General features: G+C 39.9%; 1 protein-coding gene and 1 long non-coding RNA gene across 2 annotated transcripts in view; one reads left to right on the forward strand and one right to left on the reverse strand.

Annotated features, from left to right (window-relative positions):
* zgc:153039 (uncharacterized protein LOC767698 homolog) overlaps positions 1–16820 on the forward strand; it is a 61483-nt gene extending 44663 nt beyond the window's left edge. The window contains exons 10-13 of the mRNA XM_034866706.1: positions 4966–5158; positions 10698–10872; positions 13423–13569; positions 14601–16820. Of these exons, the coding sequence (XP_034722597.1) occupies positions 4966–5158; positions 10698–10872; positions 13423–13569; positions 14601–15565 (1480 nt within the window). The 3' untranslated portion in view covers positions 15566–16820. The remainder of the gene's footprint in view (positions 1–4965; positions 5159–10697; positions 10873–13422; positions 13570–14600) is intronic.
* The window catches only part of LOC117941732, a 24960-nt gene continuing 9265 nt past the window's right edge, over positions 2962–18656 (reverse strand). The window contains exon 3 of the long non-coding RNA XR_004655965.1: positions 2962–3074. This is a non-coding gene — a long non-coding RNA (uncharacterized LOC117941732). The remainder of the gene's footprint in view (positions 3075–18656) is intronic.

The following is an 18656-nucleotide window of genomic DNA, read 5'->3' on the forward strand; positions in this document are numbered from 1 at the left end:
CACATGCAAAGTATAAATAGGGTTTTGTTCTCAAATGTCAATATCTGCTCTAAAAATGCATTATTTTACCTGGTTCTGCAACTACAAAGAATAAATTTGGCAAATGGGATCAGATTCACTGTCTCAGTTAAACATATGAGGAGGAGACTCATGAATATCACTGTGGAATATTGGCTTTCAGCAGCTTTGTTCTTTAAAAGTTTTCACTTTCAAGTGTCTAACCTTCTTTGCTCATTCCTTGTCAATGAAGAAAAGAACCAATATGGGGCTAATGGCTGTTTCCATCTGTCGTTGCTATAGTTTCTCTTTTAATTTACTACAGTATTCCTGTGGTCTCATCCCCTGCTGTCCTCTGGATATTTTCAAACTTTTCTTTACTTTCTGCTGCGTTGTGTTCAGCAGCGGTTACTTAAGTCTAAATCTGTTAATGTATCCGAGGAGGAAGCCAGTCGGTCATTCAAACTGCATGTGTAATTACAGATGGGACTATTTTAATGGTTGTTTATCCACACGACTGCAGTTATTGCAGGGAAATTGGGTACAATTACACGATCCTCTAAATACGTGAGCACTTCATCCGCTTCATACTTTAGCTCCCAACTCCAAGACCCCTTCAACTAATTTACACTTAAATGGCACACACATTTATGGAAGAATATTTTGACGGGAGCATATCGTATGTGCAGGGAATACAACTCAGGCATTCATTCATATATGAATTCAAGCTCATGCACCCAAACACTGAGAGTTCTACAGAAGTATACAGAGGCAGCTTATTATCGATGTGTGGTGTTTGTTTTAATTGCTCCTGTCCCAGCTCCATTAACTCCATATTTGTTTGGTTACCGCCGTGCAGTCACGCATTAGGAAATGTGTTGCCAGCTCCCGAGTCCATTTGCATTTTGTATGACATCAGCTGCCACTACTGTTGATTAGTATTCAATTTACAGTGGTTGTAGTAATGATAGTAGATGTAGTGTAGAGGTATGGCTCAGTGATACTAAGAGACTAGATAGCTGCAGCCTGGAGCACTGGAGCATCAGTCACAAACACTGGAAAATGAGACACTATGGGGCAATAGGTTTAAAAAACATCATGATGCCGAAAGCAAAGCAAGTCGTCACAATTAGAGCCTCAGCAACACTGACACAGGATCAGGAACAGAATGTGCAAAACTTAGCATCGAGTTGAATAAAGATGAGTTGATAACCCTGGCAGTTTCAACAACAACATTTATTCAATACAGGAATATGATACTATAAAGGTGTTTTACTTATTCATTTATTTATTTATTAATCTTACATAGTTTATATGTTGTGCCTTGTAACTTGCCTTTAAGTTTGACTATTTTCAGTCTCCAAATTTATAAATAAACAACATTATTATTTATCCTTTATTTAACCAGAAAGGTCTCATTGAAATACAATAACTCTTCTGCCAGCATGTCTAGATGGGCAGCAAAATAAAAAAGTTACATATACAAACAGACAGCATGAAAAAAATAAACATGGTAAAACAAAACGGACACAAAGCATAGAGGAATCGGAGGCAAAAAGAACCATACCCATAACAATGGCACTTGGTTAAAGCATATATTAAGAGTTTTATGTGTTTCCTATTTATTTGTATTCGGCAAAGGGGGAAAGGTCTCTGAGAGGGGGATTTGGACCATCATGTGTCACTGAAATGTTCCAGAGAAACCCAGACAAATGAAATTCTTCCATGGGCGTAGCAGCTATTTTAAAAGCTTAGTTTGTATGCCAGATGGCTCACTCACTCTTATGACATGCTGTATTTTATATTCTTTACTTTTTATAAGTAAAAGAAGATGCAGACAGTCTCATATCTTCCTTTTCACTCGTTTCAAACAAGATGCTTGTCATCAGACCTTAGACCCTAGAAGATACTGAACGTTTGGCAATTTTCACTTTGCCCATCTGTGTTGTATTTATGTGAAGAGTGCACGCTGCAATGGTGGGAGGAGATGCACAAACAGTTGGGAGTGTTACTCAAATAAAACATTTTTTAGACTTTGCTCTGAGAATACACATTTCAGACAATGGTGAAACCCTTGTCACACAAACATCAGACTGGTCATCTATAACTCTGTATTGTGTTGTTTTGGATTATTGGAGCTCATTAATCCTGTTTGTCACAGCCAAAACAACAACAAAAAGAAAAAAATGTTTTATTCTTGAAATGCATTACGGTGCAAACACTGCTGTGATAAGTTGTGACCATTTACAATGTGATACATTAGAATTGGAACTGAAATAGCAACGGATTAATCATACAAACAGATTCACCAAACGTTTTCTTCTTTATTCTATCAAATTAACTGTTTATAAAAAAATAACAAACAAAAAAAACACCATCTGCCCCTGGCTGCAGATTTGTCATGTGTGTTCACATCGTGCTGCTATGCAAAATCCAAACAAGAACATGATTTAGGCAATCACTTTCTGTTTGTTGAGCTGTTGTCGTCATGCATCACTGTGATTGGCTCAGCTGTTTCAGGATGATGACACAAATGACGTGACTGGCTGAGAGTGTATTTACTAATCACTAAACACCCTCATATTTTCTACTCCACCCAGCCTTTTTGCACTTGCACTGCTTTGCATACATTAACCAAAATAGAGGCGCTCAAACAGTCTGGCACCCAAGACCTGCCGCTTTGCACTTGTTTTTTTCACATACACATTTAAAATCGAGAACTTGCAGTCTCTACAGAGAAGCCGACTCTGTGAGGCCGTGCTTAAGCACAGTGGTGTTTGACCTGTATGACAACATCCGCATGCTAACATTCTCCCAATGACCATGCTAACATGCTGATTTTCAGCACGTCTAATTTTTACCATCTTAATTTACCAAGGGGGAAAGCCTCTCCTTATGGTGCCATTTTGATGCTACCAAGCCACCACCTGCCATTGGCAATCCATTGACTGTCATTCATTTTGGCGCCACTTTAACAGGGAATAACTTTACATCTGAAGCTTTTAAAGATTTCATTTGTTCGTTGTTTATTATCTAAAGAAACACGACTATGTATAAAAGGCTCCATTACCTTGTAGCTCCGTGGCAAACTATTTGTAAAAATAGAACAAATGATTGTTCATAACCACCAGACTTACTGTCGTACAGTAGAGGAATCACAGTATAGTACAGGGTAAGGTCGCAGACAGTTTGGATTTACATTAGCTTTTTAAGGTTTAATTACTAATGTGAACCAGCATTTTAGTTAGCAATAATTAGCCTGTGTTATCTCCTAACATGTACCTACGCTACTTTTGTCAATGTCTAAAAATCTAGTCTTGGCCAACCCCTCCTGATGGCAAGTTCATTTTTTCATGCAATAAAATCCTAACATGAACAAATGCCAGCCCAATTTTACAGACTATAAAAAGAAAAGGGGATCATAAAGTATAAAGATCATTTTGGATCCAACTGAAAAAATCGGCCTGTGCTTCCTGAAAAAATGGACTCAATAGCGTGGGAATACGGTCAGTAAGTAGTAATACTTTCCCTGATATGTATTTCTTTGCTTTTGCTAGACCTTAAAAATGTAGTGTGATATTCCTGTTTAATGAACGTTTTGAACCCAGGTGGATGGATAATCATGTTCGGAGAATCAGATTTTATTTCATCTGCTTTTTCACCAAACTCCTCTGTAGTTTGTTAAATCTTTCTCAGTCTAAAAAGCTGACATTTGGGAAGTGCCTCTTTAGAGGTGTTGGATGTGAGATAGGTGCTAATACAAGGGTTTTCTTTTCTTTCTCTAAAGAACTTTAAACAAAGACACAGCAGGTTTATAGCATGTTTATGACATGTGCTTAAAAGGAGCATGTCCATACTTTATTACATGGAAAATGCCAGATTACAGTCAAAACGTCATTTAGTTTGTCTATATAGATTGAGACCGATCATATTTACACAATGTCAATATTAATTAGGGCGTCAGGGATAAAGATGTCATATTTGAAATTTGTAGTTCATTTTATATATGTATTATATTTATTTTGAACATTAAATGATTAAATAAAAAACAAACCGGAATAACAAATAACATGAACAATAAACATATAACAAATTCTCACAAACACCCTAAATAAATAACATAAATAAACATTACATGGCCAAAAAGGTGAAGGAAGAAGTCTTACCCTTTCTCCATAACTCACACAATTCCCTCAATATGTATTATATATACGACTTGCAAACAACTTTCCCAAAGCCATAATGGACAACCTAAAAATCTACTGTATACATCCCAAAATATACACAGTGCATGAAGAAAGTCTTTGACACATTATAAATGGAGTTGATAAGACATTTCTCTGTTAAAAACACATCAGACCTCCATGGGCAACAATGGGCAAACCTCCAAAAAGAGTGACAATTGATCAACAGACTTTAAAGATGCTATAATCAATATTTGTTTATATTAATATTGGATAAACGTATAAAATCTGTAATGTGAGAGGAGTTACTCGTTGTGATAAACCCAGAGGGAATTACTTTATACCTTTTTATTATAATAAACCCACTGTGCACTCCCTGCCCAGCACCCAGCACCAGACGGATAAAGTTAGCGACTAGCTGGTGAACATACAGCAGTAGAGGTCTGACAGTAGCAGCTGAAGACCTAAATATTTCCCTGAGGAAATGTGTGAATAAGCTACTGTTTGTTAATGCGTTCACCACATCAGCTTGATAAGGTGATATATGTCATGTTCACAGGTTGTTGTCATGCCCCTAAGTTTAAACATTAATGTAAGGAGATTTTAAGTTCAGAGCAGTCGGTCTCATCGTGTTAGTGAATGACGATGTCCCTTGCTGTGTGAGGGACTGTAGGTTTAACAGAATATAAACAACACCATACATCGTCATCTGACGTTAAAATAACTGCAAAATATATGAGCAAGGATTGTTTGCTAACCTCTACCTATCCTGTTCTCTTCTTAGGCCCACCTTTCGTTACTTCACCTGGCATACGTGTGCGTTGGGCATCGTAGGTTGCGCCATCATGATGTTTCTGATCAACGCCATCTACGCCTCGGCCAGCATCGCCTTCATGTTGCTGCTGCTTCTGCTGATTCACTACCTCAGTCCCACCTCCAGCTGGGGCTACATCAGCCAGGCTCTCATTTTCCACCAGGTCTGACACACACACACACACACACACACACACACACACACACACACACACACACAGACTCAATACTGCCTTGTCATTACTAGAGCAACTAAAATCTCATCCCCATATCTTTACAAGAGCATGTACCTCTGCCAAGCAATCGTTCTATATGGTTTATAGACACACACAAACACACAGACACACACACACACACACACACACACACACACACACACACACACACACACACAACAGACAGACTGATCTCTGCTGTCCATCAGCCAAGCACTTTGCATTTAGCAGACAAGAACACTCACACATACACTACCTTGTCACTCGTACAGCAGCTACCTATCATATTTATATCAGGTCTACCAGACACACACATACACATCACCATCTTCCCCCTCAGCAAAGCTATCTACATTTATTACACACACATATACTAACAAACATAAACACGCACACACCCACACAGAGCTTTACATCATCCAGTTCTCAGTGTCCTCTATCTGGCAAGTCTGTTGCTCTCAAGGAGAGGGGGCACTGTTGCCAGGAGGGGGAACCGTTGCCAAGGCTGCGGGCAGAGGTTATGGGCAGGGAGAGTGAGGGTGGCTGCGTTTGCCAGCAGCTTGTCAGGAGGCAGAACATTATTACAACCACTTAACTTATTGAGACTCCCCTCCTTTCCTTTTCTGTTCTCTTCTCTCTCTCTCTCTCTCTCTCTCTCCTCCACCGTCTCTCTTCTGTTTCTCTCAGCCGGAACACAGCAGCTAGAAGCAGGAATCTGATTGGCTACCAGATCAGGGTCTATCAGAGAAGGTGATGGGTAGTTGGCTTATTAGTATCATGGATGGATTAGTGAACCGGCCTACTGATCCACGGGACCAGAGCCCCTGTATGAAGTGGCTCTTAACATTTCTTGTTGGAAAATCAACCACAAAGAGACACAATTAGATCAACAAAGAGATGCAAAACAACCCAAAAATCATGAAGAGAAATGGAGGAGGAGATGGCCCGACTGCATGGAATACAGGATAGCATCAAATACCCTACCATTGGATAAGGGCAGAACACAGTGTAAATAACTAAATCTGTCTTTAATTCTGTGCATATACAGTAGGTATAATAAAATGTCAAAGTCTGCAAATATCCTACAGCCGTTAAGCACTCGCGCAATCATTACCCTTAACGTCCTTGAACGTATCGTTAGTACTGTTGGTGATAAAACCTCCTTGAAGGAAAGTGTGTTTGCCTATTATGCTTTCTTGAGGGATACCACTAGTTATTGCTTTGATTTTGGCAACAAAATAAACATATAAATAATGCGGTGACCCCCCCCCCCAAGCACTGCTGGCACTGCAGGAGGACTAACCCCCAATGGAAAAATGAGGTGAGAAACAGGGACCATGACGATGACTCATTTAAATTCCCTAAAGCTGTGCTCTTGGATCTTTGTATTGAATTGGGTCCAGCAGAGAGGGAAACGCGCCGGAACTGCCATCCCAGTCCATCCCGGTCCAAATACAGGTCCTTGCCCCTCTGGGCAAAACGCTCCAAAGGGAAATGGCAGACAGCTCTGTGTTGTTGTTTTTTTGGTGGGTGTTGTAAATATGATATATAATTTCCAACTTTATCACTAAGGCTTGTTTGGATATAATATATAGTTCTGTTAAATCTTATCATATAGGTCTGGTATGTTGATGTCTCAGAGTGCTGTAATGTCAGCCGTTTTGGACAGTATTATTAATATAGGTAGTCTATAGATCAGGTTTCCCTACACTGTGCAAGAACATGCCGACATTATGATTCAATTTGCAGCATTTCTTGAACATCTGAGAAGGTTTTTGCCTTTTCTCCGCCAGTCGCCCTGATTCAGCATGATTCGTCATGATTCGGCATAATGAAAGAACAACTGCCAGGGTCATTAACATACGGATCAGCATTCATGAGGTGCTTTGCACTGACTATGGTTAAAAATGGGCGTGTTCATGGCGGGCTAAGAGGCTGATTCACATAGGCACACTTGTGGGTTATCTGTGATTTATAAAGGGAACACTGCTTACAGATGTGCATGCGCACGTTTTTAATAAATCTGAATTGTTTTGGGCCATTTTTGGATTTTGGGAGTACGTACACTTTTAGTAAGGATCCTACGCACAGTTTTATAAATGAGATCCCTGGGCTTTAAATGCGCTTAACATATTTTTACTGATTTTACAAATGAGCTTCTTTTCTTTAAAACTGTGCTCCAGTCTGACCCCACATTTAAAAAGTTTCTAAACCCGCCCCTGGCAGGACGCCCAGTTCGATTTACATGATTACACTAACAGGCCTAGCAGGAGAGGCCAAGTGTGTGCATGTACATATCTCATACATGCACCGTTTCTGCACCCTCTAGCAGTAGCCAGTGTGGCACGGTGCCAAGTGGGTGACATTGAAGCAGGGACGGGAGACATAACAGCTCGCAACAAAAAACACACTGGGAGATAACAGGCGGCTGACAACAGTGTTTAGGAGAGAAAGAGAATGAAGAAAAAGACAAACAGAGGCAAGAAAAGCTGATGGTATCATGGCAGGGAAGAATAGAGGCAGAATATAAGCAGGAAGTGGGGGTTTGTGATTTAGAAACTAAGTGATGGATGAGACCGAAGCAACAGAGAAATGATGATAGGCTGATGGATGACAAGACAGGGGAAAATGGAGAGATAAAGAGAGACAGATGATTAGATGAGTGGAGGCAGTTGGACTTCGCCTCTGGGGCCTCGTTTTTTTGCATTTTGTACAGCAATTACCAGACGCAAGCATGGAAACAGTTATGGTGATAATTATGGTAATAATGTTGGAAATTGTTGCATTGATTGATGGCTGTGTAGCCACACAAGGTTTCGGGACCTTGACCTAAACTTGTATTTCCAAGGCAGTCAATATCGGCACAATTTTGGTTCTTTTCAGGTTAAATCCCTAAGTGGAACAGAAACACAAGAAGAGTGTCATTTTTCCAACAACTTCATGTCATATCTAGCAGCTTCTTTTGCTTTCGCTTTCGCTTTCGGGAGACAGCTTGAGGAAAATTATTATGGGATAGTTTTTTGACTCCTCAGTCAATTACCTTCATTTTCTTGGAAGTGTGTCTTCTTCCCAAAAAGTTTGTTAATTTCTGTGTCTCTATTTTGCCTCCGCGGCCTTAATTGGGAGAGAAATAAAAACTCCATCTTTTCAACTTCATCTCTGACTCATCCCGAGTGTTTCACTCCTGCTCACGACTACGAAGCAGGATCTACCTAAAACACAGTGTTAAAGCCATAAAAACACAGAATTATCCTTTAAAACCACCCTTCATTTTTGAATCTGACAACGTAAGCAGCAGCTTTGACGTGGTGATGTGATCACCGAGCCAAAATTCATTAATTCCAATGAGGGTATACTCTAAGTGTTAATCATTCCAGGTAGGCTGTAGGTTTAGATCTGATGTTTGGTTCCGCTTAGTTTGATTTCCTCAATGGTACCTTCATGCCACCTCATCAACACACTGTCAGAATCCTTATGATGTTTGTGTTGTAGTGTGCATGCTAATTCAAATTTATGCACAATAGCATTTGTGTACATTAGCAATCACCGATGGGTACATTTCTACCAACAGTTTGACACAAATGTACGCATGTATAATATACATGTTGAAATCTGCACACAAATATATTCACACAATCCATCCGGTCCCTGCCACAGTTCTCACATTATAATAGGATGTTAATTAGAGATGTTTATTTATGATTTAATTACATATGATAAGTCTGTGCAGCTACAACAGTACAACAGCACCTGTATACAGATAAGATAGAGGTACATGCACACAGGGTAAATAAGTCCTGAGAATGGACAGCAGAGCCATTGGTGCTGGGTTGGCTCCAGCCTCCAGTTTTGCGCTGTTCATTTGGTCTAACGCTTTTTTTCTCCTCTGGATTACGTCAGATTGAATTATTTCATCATTACAACTCCACTCTTTATAACTGACATATGGGTCTTAATCTCAGCGCAATAATGGGACATCATGTCCAATACCATGGACATAATCATGAACATTGTCAATTACCCATACACTCGGAGCTACACTTTAAATGTATCTATATTTGATACATTTTATGATCCAAACTGGTAACCTCTTTTTGGCATTGTGTATATTTTAAAATTTCCACCTTAGAGGTATTATTTTAGTCTATGTATCTTTTGCTGAACAGTGGCAATGACATTGCAAAAAATAGAATGATGTATCTAACTCCTATTTTACTTTTATAATAAAGTGACTGAAATGTTCATCTTTGACATGTTAAAATGTAGTGTCACAGTACCACAAACAAAGAACTCAGAACTGAGTAATGTCAGTTAAACAACAATATCTATATACAGTTGCTATCATTAGCCACCATAGGCTACTGGTCATACCAGACCAAGTAGCAGCAGAACCAGTGTGTATTGAACTGATCAAGGGTGTGTTTTATTGCCTATGAATTCAACTTTTCATGTGTAAGAGGACAATTGTTGTGCCATTTCTTCTTTCCAAAGTTACAGCTCTGTAACTCATTTACTTAACTGGTTTTCTTGGCAGCTCATTAAGGTTTTTGAAATCACTCTCAACCAGTCTGCACCTCTGATGCTGCCAGATCTGTCTTGTGGGGGATTTGTTTGTTTTTTATTTACCTTTTAATCTCACAAAAGAATCATTGGGGAAAAAAAAGATCAAGGCAAGATAAATCACATAGATACAATGACAATGAACAGTGGAATAAAATGAGAAAAAATAAATGTATAGAGGGAAAAAATTATACCAGATGCAAACAAACATCTAAGAGTATTACATCGACAGCAGATGAAGTCGATGTGGATTTGTAGATTTTCAAATTTACAAAAAAAGATACTAAATTGACCTTGTGGTGGTGGTGTTTGGTTATTGTCATAGCTGCCAGTTTTGTAGTCCAGAGAAGGAGGTTTTTGTTGTTTTTTAATAATTTTTAATTTGTTGTACCAGTTAGGGAACTGTCAAATCAAGTGTTTTTCAGTGGTATTTTTTATTATTATCTTTGTCTTGCCCCGAATTTCACATAATAAACTTCCTGAAACTAACTTGAGCTAACTTGAAATTTCATAATGGTGAATTGACTTATCTATAGCTTGAGCAAAACGAGCCTATTTTCCTTGCTTGATTAAAACCCTGCTGTGATTTTGCAAGCATAAGGAACAAATCAAATCCGCAGGCTTACATATATAAATTAAAAAAGGCAATGCAAAGAAAAATCTCGACTGCATGTGTGTGTAAATTCACCTTCAGAAATGAATTTCAGGGAGTGTAATTAAAGTGGACTTAAGTTTTGAGCCTGAGTCTCAGATAACTGCAGAGACATCTCTTTCTTAAGGGTAACTCCAACCTAAACACATGACTTGAGTGAATTTATGGCACTTGAGTCCATTGGTATGGACCACAGGGTTGAAGAAGAACTAGGATTGGGAAAAATAAAAATAACACTTTGCAAAAAACAACCCTTTTTTCAATTGTCTCCTATAGGTGCGTAAGTACCTGTTGATGCTGGACGTGAGGAAGGACCATGTTAAGTTCTGGAGGCCTCAGGTCCTGCTGATGGTTTCCAACCCTCGCAGTAGTGTGGGCATCATCAAATTCATCAACGACATCAAGAAGAGTGGCCTCTACGTGTTGGGGCACGTCCAGCTTGGAGATCTCAGTAAGGACACTGACCCACTGTTAAGTCTCTGATTGGGTTCGGCTATGATACTTGTTCTATTACATTTACTTACCGGTCATGATGAAGCGGATTCTTACTTTGAAACATTCCGAGACATCACTTGTTTCTCCTGTGAACGATCGGGAAACCACACCGTGTTTCATCAGATTGTCAGAGCGCATGAAAGTTTACTTCTGCACCATTACATATCTAATCCAGCACAGTGTGACAGGGTGACTGTTAATTATGTGCAAAACAAATTAGTGATGGTGATGGGTTATAGTTTTTGGATAATTTAACATTATTATGATATTTTGAGGCAGCAATGACAAGACTAAAAGCTTGTTTTTATTGACTGTCAACTTCAAAATTATTGCTGAATTTTAATAGCAAATTATTGTACTTGTCTTTACTGGAAGCAGTAGTAAAATTGCAATTTTACTTCAAATTTGTCTTCTCAAAACATTGTATAAGTAGTTGGCATTAGAAATTGGCAAAGTGCCTCCTTGTTTCACAGTGAGCAGTGCCTCATGTAATGGACCTTTTTAGCATTCTAGACCTTTCTCCATGACATCGGCTCATCCGCTGCTGTTTTATTTCAAAGGAAGTAATCACACGCGCAATGCTCACCTTTCTTTTCTGCAGAGGCACACACTAAACAAAATTTAAAAGAGCAAGGTAATTTATTGTTTTTTGTATTTTGAGGATATTGTCGGTTGGGTGGGTGGGGGCTGATTTTTGTTAATGGGAGACTGAGACTAGCCCTGAATAGTCTTCAGAATACAAATCCTCAAGTGTTTTACACTGAAAAAAACATGATACGTTCATTATCCACTGAAGAGCCCTTCTGATGAGGCAAAAAACCAACAACAACCATTCCCATAATTACATTAAGGGGGTTGTTGTTGTTGATGAGGACTCCCAGCTACTCCATTTTAAGTCCATCCATTTATTCTCTCACTTGTCTCTCAACTGTTTGCATCTCTATACAAAGGAGACGTATCCACAGGAACAACAGTGTTAGAAGTCTGAACAGATCCTTACACAACTTAAACTACCACTACCTAGGAATTGTCTGTGAAACTTGCAGATGTGGCCTCTAGATTGCACTCTACATACATATTGATGTTTTTCTAGATGATTGATCACCTGCCTGCCTGTTTGTGCTGCCCTGTATTTTTCTCTCTGTCTCCCATTCTGTCTACGCTGTCGTTTGTGCTTGCATCTTTCTCTCTCTTTGCCCCCCCCCAACTTCTCAGCATCTGGTCTTTTATCTTTCTCATGCTGTTCCTTTAATTCCAGCTCTGTCATACTGCCTTCCCTACGCTCCTCTTTGACCTGTACTGTATATCCAGGGGAGATTCTACTGTAGGATCAGAGCTGGTGCATGTTATTTTCTCAAGCGTTATGTTACTGTGCTAACTTTGCATTTTAACATCATTTTGGATTTTGGAAAAACTAATTGCGGAGCTAGAAAAACACCAACAATTCTGAGAAAACTTACTGTAATGCTGAGGCACAGGGCCATTACTGCAAAGTTGAGGTGGCACTACAAATAAAATGGTATTGTGCAAATATTGAATAAATGGGGTGGGAAAAAGAGGCACAGCATCAAATTAAAAGATAATGAGGTATAGACATGTTATTTATGGTGCTGTCAGTTAAACACATTTTAACAGAGTCAATTTTTTTATTGTGAGATTAATGTTCTTTTTGGTCTAGCAAACTTTGTAGTTTTTTTTCACATGCTGTAGCAACAACTAGTAACGTTAGAAAAACTACACCACCACACCGGATCTAGCTAGACCAGAAACAAAACAACAGGCACGCGTCACACAATTGTTTGAGTTGCAAGCCGGCCAAAGAGTAGTAACGTTACGTTTTTTTTTGGCTGGCGAGCGCGAGATGCCGACATGGATGCCAATAAGATTATGAATGGAAAGTTTACTTTTTAAAAGTTGCCAAATGGTTCTATTAACAAGTCCAAAGTGATGTGTTATGTTGTTGTGAACTGAGCTATCATCGCTGCACGTCCAGTCTGAAATACCACTTGATGGCCAAGCACACAGCTGATGCCAATTCTCCCCCCCTCGTTAAAGTATTTTTTCCATATTATATTGATGGAGAGTTTTACATTGTGTGAGAGATTTTATGCTCCAAGTCTGAAATTGAACACTACAGTAGCCTATATGCCAATGTTGTTTTCAATAAAAAATAAAGAAAGAAAGAAATTGCACAAAGCAAGCCGATCCACTTTTCCATGTTGATAAGAGTATTAAAAAAAGAAAAAATAATGAGACAGAAAGTAATCAAGGGAAATTTAGAATAGATAAAAATGTGTGATTAATGCGAGCTAACTAACACTAATGTGATTAATCAGGATTAAATAATTTAATGGTTTGACAGCACTAATAATTAATACAAATTCCATCTACGGAAATGCAGATATTTCCAATATGCAGGATCTTTTCCTCTCCCTTCTCTGAATCCCAACACACTGTCAGCTGTGTCTCTCACGTCATTCCACTGTGTTCTCTTCCACCCTTCCAGACACTCTACCGTCCGACCCTCTGCAGTCCCAGTATGACTCCTGGTTGTCTCTGGTGGACAATCTCAACATCAAATCTTTTGTCAACTTGACATTGGCCGATTCTGTGCGTCATGGTGTCCAACATCTTCTCTTCATCTCTGGACTAGGTCAGTGTCCCCGCATCACCACAAAATAAGGACATTTGAAAGCCTGCATTGATATCTGGGATTAGAGCTGTGATTTAACTTTTTTTAGTAGTACTAAAAATACAATTAAAGCCACTAAATGAGGATTTTATATGATAATAGCATTCTTTCAAATTTTAGTGTTGGCATTATTCTTTTTTTTTTTTTTGGAGAAACAAGCCAATCCTGGTTAAAATTGGTGCAGCCCATTTATCTCACTATGACCACTAGAGTCGTCAGAGATGTAAATGTTCCAATTCTACTCATAATGGCTTTAAATGTTAAATGTTATAATTGATGTATTTCAGTTTGCTTTCAGGCAGGAATTTGGGTTTGGCTGATTTAAAAAAAATGTTTTTAACTCCTTTAATTTGAGCTGCCGCTTCAGTTGTTTTCAGTAATCCTGACCCAACTGTCATTGGAAATTAATTAATTAATTATTTACTGAAACTTATTTCTGTATTGCTGTTTCAAGTTCCACTTCAGTTTCTTTCAGCGCTTCCACTTTTATGTCTCTCATTGAGTCTGCCCTTTAACTTCGACTGACCTTTTTTTCTCAGAATTGAGCTTGTTTTTCAAGCAGGTTTTGTGCTTTGGGTATAGCTATTTTGCCTAATCATTGCATCACTGTAGTTTTAGTCTTGATTTTAACACTGAACTAGTATTTTTGCATGCTCTCCTCTTCAGTAACACCTGCTCCACACTTAAGACATTTGACTCTCAGTGATTTTTTTTTTTTAGTTCTTTCCTTGTTATTTGCTGCCCTCCTGCTTTGCAGAGAGTTGTCACTCATGTCCAACTTCTTCTTTTCTTCAGCCCTTTCTCTTATCTCTCTTTGGCTTCCCTCCAGTTCTCCCTCCAGGGTCCTCCTCACATCTGTCTTTTACTTTCACTTCATCAGATACAATGGCTGAACCTCTATCCCTTTCAACTCACAAAATCAATGATTTGTATTAGATTGTAACAAATGGTCTGGTGTCATCTTTCCTTTCTCCTCCTTCATCTCTTTTCAGGTGGGATGCGTCCTAACACCCTCGTACTTGGTTTCTATGATGACTGTCTTCCAGAGGATAAGTTGATTGATCCGTCACTCTGTACCAGTCAGCCCACAGATCCCTTGGGCTCTTTGGATGAACTAGAGAAACAGCCCCCTCTCTTTCTCTTTGCCTCGCTGCGGGGTTCCAGCGACAGACAAGATTATGGTGAATTTGGGGACGGAAAGGTTCTAGGACCCCAGGAGTATGTAGCGATCATCGCTGACGCCATGAAGATGCTAAAGAATGTGGTGCTGGCCCGATACTTCAACAACTTTGAGCGATCCCAGGTCCTCTCGCCGCCCTCCACCTCTCCAGGGAAGGGAGCTGTGTACGTTGACGTCTGGCCGGTCAATCTCCTGCGCCCGGACAGCTCTAGCTACGTGGATACCTGCTCTCTGTTCCTGCTACAGCTAGCGTGTATCCTCAACATGGTGAGAGCCTGGCGCAAAGCCAAGCTGCGTCTCTTCCTGTGCGTGGAGGAAGGACGGAGCGTGCGAGGCTCAGAGGAGAAGCTGGGCCAGTTGTTGAAAGAGCTGAGAATTAAAGCTCAGGTCTACTCTGTGCCATGGGACCAGCAGGTGGCGCTACACTGGCAGCGCCAGGCCGAGTGGGGCAAGAAACAGTCGTCTCAATCCCCTGACAGCGCTAAAGAAGAGGAGAAGCAGAGACCAGATGAAGAAGAAGAGAACGATGAAGATTATGTTAATAGCTTCCCGAGCAACGCCACACGCCTGTCTAATGACTACCTGTCAGCTGTCAATAAGCTGATCCTGGACCCGGCCCGGCCCGCCCCCGCTGTGCGTTTCTTGTACCTACCCCGGCCCCCAGCTGACACCCGCCGCTACACCACCTACTTACACCAGCTGGACCTGCTGACTCAGGACCTGGGTCCCACGCTGCTCATCCACGGTGTCACGCCCGTCATCACCACTGACCTTTGAACAATCCCCTTCCTGACACATGGGAGTGTTCCTTCGATTGCTGAGGGCTGCTGAGATTAGCAGAAGGTTCTCTCTGATGGTGTGTCGACCACTTCTAGTGCAGCATTACTGTAGACCTCAGCAGTGCCCCGACGCTGGCCTCTCCACCCAACGACTCGCTGGGGAAGAAAAAACAGCCCCTGAAATGTTGACCCATGCAGTGATGTCACTGCTTACTCATTGATACCACCTGCACTTCCTCGCACAATATTTGGCACTATAGCTCTAGAGCCTATTTTAGAATATTGATAATGAATACCGGATATCATACTTAGCCACCTGGTAATCGCAAAAATCCTGAGTGGCCACATCTTTGACCTTTCTTTTGCTGTTTTGTTGTTGTTGTCAGCCTGTAGTTCTGATATTCCCATGAAGCTGCTGAAGGCATCCTGATTTTGAACTATTATTTCAACTTTGTTGCATTTTACACATAAAACAATCAGACTGATTTGAATGTACCCAAGTAAAGCTAATCCCTTTCCAGACAAATTTATAACCTGCCAAAAACAATCAAATGGTCAGGCCCCCAGGGGAACATTTAGATTCCCAATCTGTCAACACTTATTTCTTTAACCATTTCTGCGATAGAGTGAGCGGTCTAATTCCTGATACATTCTAACCTGAATTTGAAGTGTCCTCTGACTCCCCTTGTTGCTTTTCTTGAAACGTTCTCTTGGTGCGCTGCTGCTCAAAGTCCTTAAAATGACCATTCCATATGTCTTGAGATCAAAAAGGTTTGGACTCATTCCTTCACGGACAGAAAGTTGGAGCGCGTTACACCTTGGAGCAGTCATTTGCAGGAAATCTGCTTTTCCATTTTAGGGACTTAGAACAAAGGAAACAGTTGGTACAACTATAACAACGGTGCTACTATATGAGTTTTATTCCAAAAGTAATTTCATGTGGGATCTCAGAAAGACATTCCTCTTTTTCCAAATGCACTTTTGTCTTTCCTCTGCCAAAGTGCATGTTGCACATCTCTACAAAACTCCTTAAAATATGTTTACAGTGACAAGAACTACTGTGATTATCCACAATATTATATTGATTGTTTTTATGTATTTTAGGTACTCCGCTTTTTGAATTGTTTTTTATTGCTAGTGACCACATTGCTTCACGTGGGTCAATGCTGAAGTGTATTTCCCAAAATATTTGTAACATTTAAAGTAAACTTACGTCCCCTTTGCTGAACTGACTCAGTAATATCAACTGCACAGACATATTTATCACAATATAATAACCAGAAAAAAAAACCTGAGTGTACTGAATGGAGAAAGGTACGTAGTACTGCTTATAAATTCAACAATTTGGATATACACTTCGATATTTCCATTGCACTCCATTATAGACAGAATACCAGCTGAGATCAGTTGTTGTCATTGCTTTTTATGTTCTTCTTAGTAAGTTCTTTAAAATGATATCAGATTAGTAAACATAATGTGTCTTTGGAACATTGGACGAATGGTTGCTGATGATGGGCAATGTATATTTTGCATTAAAGATCAGCCACCCACTCAGATCAGCTGGTGTTACCTAGTCTCACTTAAAGTGCTCATATTATGCTAATTTTCAGGTTCATAATTGTATTTAGAGGTGATACCAGAAAAGGTTTGGTTGGTTTAATTTTCAGAAAACACCATATATTTGTTGTAGTGCACATTGCTGTGTCTTGAGCTCTCTGTTTTAGCTTCTGTATGTACCATCTTTGTTGAGAGTTGCACATGCGCAGTAAGTACTGCTAGCTTGTCATTTGCAGAGTACGAGGGTGTGCCACGCTAGCAGCTAGGTGAGCATTATAACGCATGTTACAAAGTGACACAGGTGAGACTACAACAGAGCTGTTGGGAGCGGTTTGTGTTTTGTTGGAGACGCTAAGTCTCTTTGGGGTGGACTTTGGGCTTTTTCACTTTGGAAATCTATAATGTGCACACAAATATAAAACACAATAACGGAAAGGGAAAAGCCAAAAAGCATAAAATGAGCACTTTAAAGGTGCTGGAGGTAGGATTGCAAAGAACTAGGACAAAAAATACATATAAATCCAAAACGGTCTCCTACGCCCCTCCCCCCACACAGGAGAACGAATGCGGGTGTCTGAGCAGTGATTGACACACAGACCTCGAAGATCAATGCAGGTTTGTTGTGAACATTTTGAAGTTTCTAAAATCTAGTAGATTCTTTCAGTAGATGCATCCTGACAATCTGTGATCCCTATTTAAAGGATTTACTTAGGTATCCCTGATACTTGATAGTACTTGATATTCCTGTGTTTGAAATAAAATGAGATTATGTTTATTTTTGGACCATTAGCATCCTTCTTAATTCCAAAAAGGATTCTTGTTTGGACCCCACACTCCTCACCAAATCACTGACACTACATTTCTTCCAATCTTTGTCCTGGATTCCACAGGGATGCAAAAAAAACCTCATTTGTTGGAGAGATGAAATGTTCAGTGTTTGATTTCCTGCTAATATTACATCTGTACTTTTCAAGATTGAAACTGATTTGACTGAAAACAAATAAAAGTTTGTATTACATGTCCTTTCTTCCTTTTCTTTTTTACTTCCTCAGGAGATTGTTTGCAAAAGCCGGATCAAACTTAACAACCGCTCAGGGTGTCCGGGCTTTGTTTCATTTCAGCTGAAGACCGGTTTGTGCGTCTCAGAGCAGAGAGCTGAGGGTTTTTGTGTCTGCCACAATTGTTTGTGTGAGGTAAACTTTAAAAATAGGGGGTAAGATAAGTCTGCGGCGAAGACAGAGAGATAGTAGAGGGTGCCAGCCAGCCAAATTGCCTTGTCCTACAGTCCCCCTCACCGCCAACCAGGCAGAAATGGATTCCATTCCGCTCTGAGGTGAACAACAGATTGGAAAAATAAGCCCAAATAGCCATCGATATCTGTTCAGGAGGAGGGAGGCTGACATTTATCACTGAGAGAAAGAACCCGGCTCTGAGAGGAGTGTGCATGCGTGTGTGTGTTGAATACAACTCAACTTTAATAAATGTCAGTATTTGACATGTATATTTCCAACTTTAAGTTTATTAATATTACA

Source organism: Etheostoma cragini, chromosome 3 (assembly GCF_013103735.1).
Source record: "Etheostoma cragini isolate CJK2018 chromosome 3, CSU_Ecrag_1.0, whole genome shotgun sequence".
Lineage (NCBI taxonomy): Eukaryota > Metazoa > Chordata > Actinopteri > Perciformes > Percidae > Etheostoma > Etheostoma cragini.